The sequence below is a fragment of the Oncorhynchus mykiss genome, chromosome 2, assembly GCF_013265735.2.
Source record: "Oncorhynchus mykiss isolate Arlee chromosome 2, USDA_OmykA_1.1, whole genome shotgun sequence".
NCBI classification, from domain to species: Eukaryota; Metazoa; Chordata; class Actinopteri; order Salmoniformes; family Salmonidae; genus Oncorhynchus; species Oncorhynchus mykiss.
In genome coordinates this window covers 20,189,955-20,202,142 of record NC_048566.1, presented here as the reverse complement: position 1 = coordinate 20,202,142, position 12,188 = coordinate 20,189,955, and the positions used below count along the sequence as shown (strand labels likewise).

The 12,188-nt window shown below is 41.5% G+C and overlaps 2 protein-coding genes across 2 annotated transcripts; both read right to left on the bottom strand.

Annotated features, from left to right (window-relative positions):
* Positions 1–1,110: 1,110 nt before the first annotated feature.
* On the bottom strand, positions 1,111–5,120 carry LOC110537365 (inhibitor of growth protein 4). Its single transcript, XM_021623354.2, has 8 exons — positions 5,013–5,120; positions 4,633–4,704; positions 3,960–4,126; positions 3,765–3,879; positions 2,928–3,042; positions 2,677–2,821; positions 2,477–2,538; positions 1,111–1,477 (listed from the first exon to the last, which is right to left on the bottom strand). Exons 1-8 carry the CDS (start codon positions 5,047–5,049, stop codon positions 1,438–1,440), a joined length of 753 nt encoding a protein of 250 aa, XP_021479029.1. The 5' UTR covers positions 5,050–5,120; the 3' UTR covers positions 1,111–1,437.
* A 164-nt stretch (positions 5,121–5,284) lies between these two features.
* nop2 (NOP2 nucleolar protein homolog (yeast)) lies at positions 5,285–11,858 on the bottom strand. The gene is made up of 16 exons (XM_021623329.2): positions 11,702–11,858; positions 10,821–10,948; positions 10,634–10,676; positions 10,466–10,533; positions 10,073–10,326; positions 9,722–9,920; positions 9,363–9,562; positions 9,139–9,228; positions 8,858–8,945; positions 8,564–8,704; positions 7,296–7,435; positions 7,088–7,177; positions 6,854–6,976; positions 6,580–6,677; positions 6,334–6,470; positions 5,285–6,223 (listed from the first exon to the last, which is right to left on the bottom strand). Exons 2-16 carry the CDS (start codon positions 10,924–10,926, stop codon positions 5,754–5,756), a joined length of 2,247 nt encoding a protein of 748 aa, XP_021479004.2. The 5' UTR covers positions 10,927–10,948; positions 11,702–11,858; the 3' UTR covers positions 5,285–5,753.
* Positions 11,859–12,188: the final 330 nt, after the last annotated feature.

Genomic DNA, 12,188 nt, shown 5'->3' with positions numbered 1-12,188 from the left:
TCACTGTACACGAAAAAACAACTTGTTAGCCGAGTGGTTGACATTCTAGGTAACTTTAACGTTAATTATAGTAAGCTACGTTCATTCCATGTAGCTATAAACGACCACCCTAACAAACGTGTTCGCTAGTTAATGTATTAGCTAAGTTCGCTAGTTCTTTTGACCAAGTTAGTTGTTTGTTTAGATTTCTTCGCAAACTAGCTAACGATAGTTAGCTACCTTAGTTAGCCACAATATAAATAAATTAACGTAGCTAGCTAAAGTTAAGACAGCTAACGTTACAGTATTTAACGTTGTTTTTAATCAACTTGCTGACTAGCTACATTTCACAACTAAGAAAGTCCAGACATAAATAACGTTAACCAAGTATAACACACTTACCAATACTTTTTGTAGTGCTGCTCAGTCTTAGCCATAATTTCGGATCTTTAGAAACTGTTGAACAGATTGAAAGAGCACGGTTCTGCTCTAAACGGTTCTTGCGGAAGGGTTTTGATTTTTAACAGCAGCGCGCCAAAGGACTACGTCATCAGCATCGCTCCCCTCCTCCCAACGACCCTCTTCCGTGAACAAACTACGCCATCTGTCTGCGGATAACTGACGCTACAATGTTATTGATACTTTATTATTGCAAACTCAAATATTGCAATATCAAGTACAGTAAATCCGATAACCTCATGCAATTGTAGCTATGCTGTTCAGAACCAATCTACATGATAAAGGACAAGACTGATTTGAGGTAGTAGCTGTTCAAACTGAAAATACAATTTTCCTCACATGTACCCAGGTGTCAGCTACAGCATTGATATTTCCCTTCTGAAATGTATTCTCTCTAAACGAGTTCCATCACATTTAAAATGTAAAAAGTAAAATGTAGTTCAATCAATTAACTACCAAACAGATAAAAGCACTAATGTCTTAAATGAACCTTTCCTCACTCACGCTGTCAGGCTAAAATGCATTTTTTTTAGAGCACACACAATATAATCGAAAATTATGTAACAAACTTGAAAGCACAATAGTTCTCCATGGTCCAACACTGCATCCATTACAATACGTCAATCCACTTCACTCCAGTCAATCACATGTAGTCAAACACACACTACAGTATTATGGACACTAACTGTCAAATTTTAGTGTTTATTGTTCAGTTACAAAAAAATAGAAACAAAGAAAACAAAAAAAAACCACAAAGCAACTCTCATAACTATCAACTCTCAACCTTTGAAACATATTTAAATACATCTGTAACCACATATCTCCTTCACACTACATTAAATCAAGTAAACAAAAAAAGAAAGCACCAATTGCTCTATGCTAGAAGACCGATAAACAATGTAATACGATCCTGGGGACAGAAAATGTCATGTTACTTTCTCTTCACTACTAACGTAGTATCCTGACTCGACAATCGGTTGGCCCCTCTACCTTAGGGGCTTACTTTCTCTTTCTGTCTTGAGAGCAGCGTGGACAATACCTGCAGTTAGAAAAAAGGACATATTCAGTTGTAAACCTTAAAATCCCATCACTATTTCAGCTTTGTGAAAGATACATACTCACCGGCCAGTTTATTAGGTACACCACCCTGTTCATAAAAATGGATTGCTCCTACAGACAGTGAGTCACATGGCCGTGGCTTGCTATATAAAACAGGCAGACAGGCATTCAGTTACTGTTCGATTGAACGTTAAAATTGGCAAAACGAGTGACCTAAGCGATTTTGAGTGTGGTATGATCGTCATTGCTAGGCGCGCCGGATCCAATATCTCAGAAACGGCTGCCCTCCTGAGCTTTTCACGCATGACAGTGTCTACAGTTTACCGAGAACGGTGTGACAAACAAAAAACATCCAGTCAGCAGCAGTCCTGTGAGCAAAAACAGAGCGTTGATGAGAGGTCGGAGGAGAAGGGCAAGAGTCGTACAAGCTGACAGGCGGGCCTGCAAACAGACAAATAACGGCGCAATGCAACAGTGCTGTGCCGAATGGCATCTAGGAATGCACAACTTATCGATCCTTGTCACAAATGGGCTATTATAGCAGACGACCACACTAGGTTCCACTCCTATCAGCTAAAAACAAGAAGAGCGGCTTCAGTGGGCACGCGATCACCAACACTAGACGATTGAAGAGTGGAAAAACATCGCCTGGTCCAACTAATCCCGTTTCCTGTTGCGTCATGCTGTTGGCAGAGTCAGGATTTATTATAAGCAGCGTAAGTCCATGGACCCATCCAGCCCGGTGTCAACTGCGTACCGCTGTCCAATCTGCAGCAACTGCGTGATGCCATCGCGTCAGCATGGACAAACATCCCTGTGGAACATTTCTGACTTGTAGAATCCATGCCACCAGAGAATTCAGGCTGTTCTAGAGCCAAAGGGGGGGTCTGACCCTGTACTAGGTGTGTGTATCTAATAAAAACTGGCCAGAAGGTGTAGTATGTACAGTTGGTCTGTGTCGGTTGGCTGATTCCCTCACCATTTCCCTCTTGGTTTCGTCGTCAGGCCCACGCAGGCAAAGTGGAACCACTCGATGGAACACTGCAAAAACAATCAACACAGGGGTTTGATGAAGTCTGTACACACTGTAGCTTTCAAGAACCAGGATCAACACAACAATATAGGTCAGGTCAGTGCACACACTGGGGGAACTCAGGGGAAGTTTCTGGGGAAACTCACATCTGTGTTGTCACAGCCAATCATCTCTCCATAGGACACCTGGTGACACAGGCAGTAGGTGGGCTCATTGGGGTCCACTGGCATGTCCAGCACGTCAGAGGGATGCACGTTCCCAAAGTTAGCAGCTGGAGCAGTGAACTCCCCCCTGACAATGAGAGAGTGGTGGATGAGTACACACACACACAATTAAGACCAATGAAGGAGATTGTCTTCAAGGAAGGAAGTGATAGAGTGCACAATAACAAACGTACGGCTGGAGAAGTTTGACTTTCTTCTGTGCACTCTTCGGACTGCCATCTTCATCGGAGCTCTTCACTTTAGACCGAGTTTTAGCCACCTTCTTCTCTTTCAGCCCCCTGGACTCACCTAAAATATCAAAACATAGCATTAAATATACAGTGAGCTCCAAATGTATTGGGAAAGTGACTTTAAAAAAAAAAAAAAGTCCATATTGGGTGAATTGTTTAGAAATTACAACACTTTTTGTACATAGTCACCCCCATTTTAGGGGACCAAAAGCAGTGGGACAAATTCACCTTTGTGTATTAAAGTAGTAAAAGGTTTATTATTTGGTCCCATATTCCTAGCATGCAACGATTACATCAAGCTTGTGACTGTACAAAGTTGTTGGATGCATTTGCTGTTTGTTTTGGTTGTGTTTCTGATCATTTTGGGCCTAATAGAAATTAATGGTAAATGCATTGTCATTTTGGAGTCACTTTATTGTAAATAAGAATATCATGTTTCTAAACACTCTCCATTAAGGTCAATGCCATGATTATGGATTGTCCTGAATGAATTGTGAATAATGATTAGTGAGAAAGTTACACACAAATATACCGCCAAGACATGCTACCCTTTCACCATTAAGTCACAATTCATTCAGGACTATCCATAATCATGGTAGCATCCACATTAATGTAGAGTGTTTAGAAACATTCTTATTAACAATAAAAGTGACTCCAAAATGACAATACATTTACCATTGTTCGTAATGATTTGATATTTTGAAGTGTGCCAAGATGCTACAAGGCAAACATTCAAGAGAAATAGACCTGCACGTACACACACCCACTTCAAATACGTACTTTTCTTTCCCTTACTGGAGGTGGAATCATAGTCTGTGCTCTCTATCTGCTTCTCCTTCAGGTCGGCCTCAAAGCGGGCCAGGTCTGTGTCCAGTCTCCGGATGTGCTTGTCCACCTAGGGAACAACCACTGCACTTTAGGATTCATTTGACTGACCCACACAGGCTCCAATACAAAGGAAGTACTACTACTGACCATCTCATAAGTCTGCATGGCCAGTTGCACTTTGTCATCCCCAAACTCCTTGCTTTTGCTGTACGACTGCTGGATCTGCCTCAGAATAGTAAGCTTCTGTTCAGACGAGAGGGTCCTGGCGTTGGATGTGTAATCCTTTGCCAGGGAGTCTATCTGCCCCTTTAGATCTGTGAGAAAGACAGATGGGTTGGGTGAGAAGTTTGGATAAGCAATTTTTATTGATGCCACTGGTCTGAGAATATCAGTGTGTTACTGTGTCACTTGCTTCCACATAACATTTTTTTCTTAATGAAGTATGTGTATCTAGGGCTTTTACAGGTATGAATGGATCTAAGAAATCCCAATAAAGTACTGCTATGTAAAGACGCCTCACAGAATTGTTGTGCAGTTTTTGGTCTATATGACCTGACGATGTTGGAAGATTAGCAGATCATTGAATGGTGAATTGTTGAGGACCGTGGACATGAATGTTCTTTATTCCTGGTAATCTGGTTGTTATGGAGGCTAGACAGATTTCATTTGCATACATTCATCATGGGCAATTCAAATGCACAACTTGTGGGTGTGTGAGTGGGATGACTGCTACTTTATTATGCATTGTAAACATGGTTCACACAAACTCTGCAGAGTAGTGAATTGGTCGGTAACAGTTGTAGTTAGTGTTATTTCTCACCCTCCGTACGTTGATCCAAGTCCCTCATCAAATTGAAGTTCCTCTGCAGTTCAAAAGGCAGGTTCTCTATGCCTGTGATGAGAAATCAACAATCATTAACTTTAACTGATTAATATTCTTTAATACAAAACTATTGGTATAACAAATGTATCATTTTGTGATGATACTCTAGCTAGCTAGGCTACTGCCTAGCAGGCGAAACGACCGTTGGGGTGGCTTAGCTAGGTAAGTTAGCTAGCGGCCTAATTCTCCAAATAAAGCATTCCTTCTTGCAATGCATTGACTAAATATGCAGATAAATTCAAATTGATAGCTAAACTATCGAAAACATTAGCAGATTTGTATCTTTAAATCTTTTAAATAATAGAAAATTAACTCACTGTCCAAATAGTGTTCCAAATACATTCCCGCCGCCATCTTGGAAAATGTAAACAACACAACTTCCGGCGAGGACGAGTTATTTGGTTTGATCCGAAATCAAATCTGTACCGGTATTTTAATATCAATCGATAATGCATAAGGATATTGTATTTGCACTGTGCACTGACTGAATGTAATTGATTAAACGTACGGTTAATGAAAACTATCCAATAACATATTTGATGTCATACACAGCCAACAATACTGCAGTAATATACAAAAAAACACAAGATGGGGGTATATGGCAAACAGAGACATTTTATTGTCTCAAGGATTAGTCTTTACAATACATATCAATTTGATCAAAAGACACAATGTAATTAAACCAAACAGATAACATTGCAAGGAAGGAATAAAATGTGAAATGTTAAAATGTTTAACAAGAGTTGAAGTTAGAACTTTGCCCTCAACCACAGATCTAGGATCAGATTACCATATTCCTAACCTAAAACCAATCATCCACGAGGCCATGAAAAATATCTGTTCTAGTATCTGTGTGGTTAGGGACAACATCTACTACTCCAAAGGGGGCAGGGGCTCAGGACCCTCGATGGAGGGCCTGCTGCAGTGATTTTCAGTCCGGAGGGAGGCAATATTTAACTCTTGTGAAAATTACTTATCTGTCATAACAATTAGACCTCTCTGACAAGTGACAACTGCAAAATAATTAGTCTTCATTTTCATAAACATCTTATACATGTTCATTGTCCAACCTCTTCTTTTTTCAGCAGCTTCTTCAATTTATTGAATTTGTTCTTCCCCATTCTCTTCTTGCTCTGCATGGGGGATTTCCTCTGTTTATCGCCCTTTTTCTCAAACCTGCTCCCTTCCTTTAGTTCTTTGGTCGTCTCCCCTTCTGTTTTGACTGTGTTGGACTTCTTGAGCTCTCCGTCCACTTTCACAGTCCCACCATCCATCTTAGCGATCTTTGCCTTTTTCGGCCCAGTTGGTTTCTCATTCTTTTTCAAGGTGCTTGGGTTTGTTGTTTTCTTGCCAATGCTTTTGGCTGGCTTCCCGTTGGCTGTGGTCTTCTGTGACATAGCTGGCTTGCCAGGGACTGGCTTCTGCTTCTTGGACTTGTTCTTAGACCCTGCATTAGATGGTCCGTCCTCATCAGAGGAATCAGCTGTAACCTCTACTGCCTCAGATGGCTTGGTTTCCTCTTCTCCGTCTGGAATAGTGACAATAACAGGATGTTAGTTTTACATAACACAAGTGGTGTTTTCATGATACCGGACAAAGCATTGTGGTTTATTAGATCCAAGATGACATCTACTTTACCCTTTTCAACTGCTGTGGTTGGGACCGTGTTGGAGAACTTTTTCAGCTTGGCCACAAAGAAACCGTCCATGTTGTGGGAATGAGGATAGAACCGGCGTGAGAGTTTCAGAGAGGGATGGAATCGTCTCTCTTTGAATCTACATGGAGAAAATATATTTGTTCATATTGCATGAGGAAATGGTTAGGGTGGTACGGGTAAATATCTGGATGAATGTGAATAATGTGTTGTTCTTATAACCCCTTTACCTGGTGAAACCTTCTTTGCCAAAGTCCAGTCCAGTCTGGACGAGTTTGACGTTTCTTTTCTTGAGAGCATAGTCCACTACCCACTCGTTCTCCTCCACCTGGTGATGAAGTCAATGAGGTAACTATTCTACTCCAAATCCATTTAACTATCACAGACATTTTGTACATACACCAAAAAAAAAGGCTACAATACAAGAAATCATTGCAATTCACTTTAAGTAAAGCCTCACAATGTAGAATGTGTTTATTTGTCAGTGTGACACTGTGTTCCCACCATGATAGAGCATGTGCAGTACACCAGATAGCCTCCAGAGGGAGACTCAGCGTTGACCGAGTCGATGGCCGCCAGGATGAGCTCCTTCTGCAAGTGGGCCAACCGCTGGATGTCAGACTCGTCCTGAGAGACAGGACGTAGGATTAGGAAGACATGAACTGGAAGTTGTCATTAAAGGCCAGTGTCTACTATAAATCTAAAGGCCCATGTAGTGTATAATAGTTTTTTTCTCACTTTACTGGTCTTCACAGCAGGGTCTTTGGAGATTACTCCTGTGCCTGAGCAGGGAGCATCAAGCAGCACTCTGTCAAACCCACCCATTACCTGCAAATATAGTAACCAACAGGTTAACATACCATCAATGGGTGTAACATACTTACTTATATTGTGTTTATACAGTTCATGTATAAACTGCATGTAGAGCAAGAACCTCTCTCATTACCTTAGGGAACTGCCTCCCGTCGTAGTTACAGATCATTGAGTTGGTGACTCCCAGACGGTGGATGTTGCCCACCACACTCTTCAGTCTGTCAGCACTGGCATCATTGGCCACAATTACTCCTGTGTTCCTCATCAACTGGGCTGTGGGACACACACATATACACAATAAATAAGTAATCAAATACAAAGACAAGTCTTGCCTGTCATGCCCCTAGATCAGGGGCCCTTAGCGAGATATGGTTGGGGGGCTACCTCACCTCGCATGAAAAACATTTTAGTTTTAAAGTTAATTTCCTGCAATTCTACACACTTTGCCATGACTTATGCCATTTTAATATGATATCTGAGTAAGAATGACTAACAAAATCAGTGGGGGGGCCCTTGGAGGTCAGGGCCCTTGGGCACGTGCCCTGTGTGCCTGGTCAGTATTCAACCATGATTAGATAGCTGGCTAGACTATCTTACCAATCTAAAAAGTGTTTGCTGACATGGCTAATTAAGTAATTGTGAGTAGCTAGGTTTCCATCTAATTGTTTACAGATTTTCATGCAAATATTCTAAAATCTAAATATGCACATTTTCTCACTAGTGGTGTGTTTTCACCAAACCGACTTGCGTGATGACGAAGTGCACACAAATAAATATCTAAAGTTTCCATCATCTTTTCAACTCTGCCGACAATTTGTTTCACAGCAGATACGCCTACTCTGGTCTTGGTACGTGCACTCTCAGATGCAGTGCGTGTAGACTAGTCTACATGAGTTTTTTTATGGATGAAAGCGAGAATATTTGTATTCGTCAAACAGCAGTCTTGCATCGATCATCATGTCACCAGAACAATATCCTTGATATTTATTGGAGAGGAGCATCAAGCTCATCACCGTGCACTTTCATCTGTAGACTAATAAATTGCATGGTTCCGAGTCACGTTTCCACCGCCATTTCTCGCATAATTAATTTTACAGACACAAAAAGATCCCACCATGTCGACCGAACAAATTATGACGGCAATTGCAGTAATTTATTTATCTAATTTTATACATTATGACTTCACTGGCATAAAAACTGGATGGAAACGTGGTTATTGACTGACATAGCAAGAGAAAAACGGCTGCTGCACAACCAAATGTCAAAATGACTATTCTATTCTAACTCCCATGTCGCAACCCAAGAAAGGCTGCCCTTGATTGTTAGGCTAATTGTAGAGACCAACAGCAGTAAACAGTATTGTGATCATGGTCATTCAACTCTCATTTTTAACATCCTCACCCATATAGGTGGTCTTTCCCCCGGGAGCTGAGCTCATGTCGAGCACAGTCTCCCCCTCCTGGGGAGAGAGAGCCATGACAGGCAGGAAGCTGGAGGCTCCCTGCAGCATGTAGTGACCAGCCAGGTACTCTGGGGTCGCACCTGGGAACGGGAAAACACAGCTAGGGTATACACTCATCAATTCATGCACACTTACTCATAACACACAGAAAGCAGGATAACAGTAGTAAAGAGAGAATTAACAGTCTAATCTTTTATACAAATATAAAAAGGTTGGACTGTGCTGGTACTGACCGATGGGTACTGAGGAGTCAAAGATGACCAGGCCCACTTTAGACCACTTCCCCAGAGGATCCAGATTCACCCCTCTGTTGATCAGGGCCTGGGACAAACAACATACATGTCACTCATTCAGTCTGGCAGAGGAACAGGCATTACTAATAGCATCCAATTATCCTTTGGTCAATTCCAAATGGACCCTTAGTCTTAATCCCTTCAGAGAAACACAAATGCCTAGGGGGTAGGGGTGGATTTGGGGCACCTTTATTTGATCCAAGTTGAAAGAGATTTTTTACCTGAGCCAAGTCCCTCCTCCTCGTCTTCAGTGTATTGGTCCGAATGGTGACAGGTCGCTGAATTTCATTGGCCTCCAGGAAATCAATCAGCTAAAAAGCACATAAAAAGAGGGAAGCCTTAGCTTAGCATGATGACAAAACCATTACAACAAAACAACCTTCCAAAGATTCCTGTTCATTTAGTGTTTCTATGACATTTGGGAGAACAAAGCAATGACACATACCTCTGACACTGGGAAGATATCCAGCAGTTTGTCTATGAGGAAATTGTTGTAGCTGTAGTAAGTGGAAAGATCCTTTTTGAGGAGAGAGAGGTACTCTGTTCTCTCTTTCCCCTCCTCCCTCTTGGTAGCAAAGTGAGAGAGAACGTCCACGTTGTCCTTTATTCTCTGGTGGATGGTCTGCAGGTCTACAAGCAAAACGCCTGCAATCACAGGAGAGAGAAAGAAACTCAGTACAGATGGAGTCCACAAGCACTGATGAAGAACATGTAGCAATGTGTAAACTGGCATAACAAAAAGCAGAACTGTTAAATCTAAACAAAAATATTTACAAAAGGTACAAATCCAAGCTCTAAACTCACCCTCTTTTGCTATTTCCTCTGCTCCAGGTAGAATGAATTTGTCCATCTCATCTAAATTAGCCTGTACTGTGTCATCTTCATCCATGTCTTCATCTCCACTCGTCCTCTTATCATCATCCTCATCATCGTCATCACTCTCCTGGCCCATGGCTTCCTGCAGCTTCTTCTGCTTCCTGGCAGCTCGCTCGATGGGGAGCAGCTGAACGAGGGATGAAAAGAGGAGTACGGAACAGATGATTCAGACAAAGATTCAGCACCTTGCTAAAGAACAGTAAGAACTTTGAAGGACAAACATTGTTTTGCTATTTAGAACATGACATGGACACAAATTCAGTGAATAATTTCACATACCTCCTCTCCATCACCATCTACTTCTCCCTCTCCTTCACTGCTGTCCTCCAATGCACCGTAGTCATCAACCAGGTCATCATCGTCACCATCTCCTTCAATTAGCAGTTTTTTCCCTTTATTGTTCTCCCCTCCCTCTTGTCCCTCGTCCTCTTCCTGCTCCCATTGGCTGTCACTGTCGTCCTCGTTATCCGATTGGCCGACCTCACGCTTCCTCTTTGCTGGCTTCAGCCATTCACTATTTTCATCTGTGAATCCTTGAGAACAGGGGAAACAAACCCATTAAATCCTCATAGACGTTCATGGCTATTGTATTGAGAACACAGTGAATGGATGGGGCTGTCTGACTCTGGATCCACATGGACTGGGGTGACTTACAAATGAACAGTAACTTACCTTTTTTTGGCTCCTCCTTCTCAATGCTTTCCTTGGGCTTTTTGGTCACTTGAGCTCGCTTCCCAGCTCTACAAAACATCATCATCATCTTCAGCAAAAGTGTGTGACACATTACAGTGATTTAAAAGAGGGATTGACAACATAACATCCAAAAGATTACAAACGGACCTTTTCCTGGACCTGCTTGACAGTCGTTTTGGTGCAGTATCCTCTGCAAATGACAAGCATAGTTATTTAGTGAGCATCCCAGTCATGCATCTTTGCTTTAGTGCCACTGTACTCCCAGCAAGTGAAGTTATACTGAGCATGACTTCAGCTCTTTAGAAGCTGTATGTTATAATAGCATCCCTCTCACCATCCGTTAAGAACTTGGCCAGCTCAGTCTCTGCTCCTTTCTGCTTCCTGGACTTCCGCCCCGGCCCCTTCTTCACATAAGTGGTGGGATCCAACTTCCTGCCCATGACTGACACCTACACAGGTAGTCTGGAGAGAAGATATAGCTCATGATCATGTTGGATTTACACACTAAGGCATAGGATCATAATGGAATGAAGGTAGTCAATATCTATGCACTGATGGCAGCTCTGAAAGATGGTAGCTAGCTATATTCTCAGTAACATGTTGCTCAGAATCTGTTCCAAGAATGTTGCAAATAACAAAATTATAATTAACGACAAATCAGCTAAACTTGAAGTGTTTATTGAAAATGTTCCTGAAAACACATCACCTCTTAACTGACCAGCACTCTGATGTGGAGAAATAAAAAGCAATGTGAAATAGTCTAACATCACGGTGTTATATGTAACGTTATATTATAATACGTGGAACGTCCTTTTCATATGCCAAGTCGGCATTATTGTCATAAGAATGTTTGGTAGTTATCTAGCTATTTAGTTGACTGCTATTTAGTTTAACTGCTAATCGTTAGTACACATTTCCACGCATGCTGCCGTTATCCATCAATGGTATCCCCCCCCAATATTCAAGTATGGTGATGTGCCGGTAATTAGCTAACGTTTGGTAACGACACATTGACTCCAGTTAAAAACAGACGAGTTGTATTCTAGAGACAAACCAACGTTCATCTCATGAGGTTGCTATGAGCCGTAAAGAATGCTAGTTAGCTAACATTAGTTAGCTGGAATTGTGTCACATACGCAGTGCAAATCCGTCACCATGACTTGTTCATTCACTTGTGTATGACACAAACAATCACGACAACTCTCCATAACTCACCTTTGCAATAGTTAAAGTATAATGTATTTATTCGATCCTTGATTCCAGTTCACAGATTAAATGTACGCACGTGTTTTTTTCCGAGCGCAGGTTGATTCACGGAAGAAACAAACATGCGTTTCCGGCGCATGTGATATACGAAGGCAAAATGCTAATCTTTACAGACGGAGCACAGTGTTTTCACTGGAAGTAGGTTGGACATACTAACTGAAAATAAACTTTACTCATTTCGTTTCGTGAAAAATGTTCAGTTGGATGCATTGTCCCAATAATGTTAATAATATGTTATTTCCCTAGGGCATTGACGATCATTGAGAATAATCAACATTTTTCGATTATATACTGAACAAAAATAGAAACGCAACATGTAAAGCGTTGGTCCCATTTTTCATGAGCTGATGAAAAACAGATAGGAAAAGGCCGCACACTGCTGCTCATGTTCCCAGTTGATATTTGTTTATTACAACGTTTCGACCCTTAAATCTTC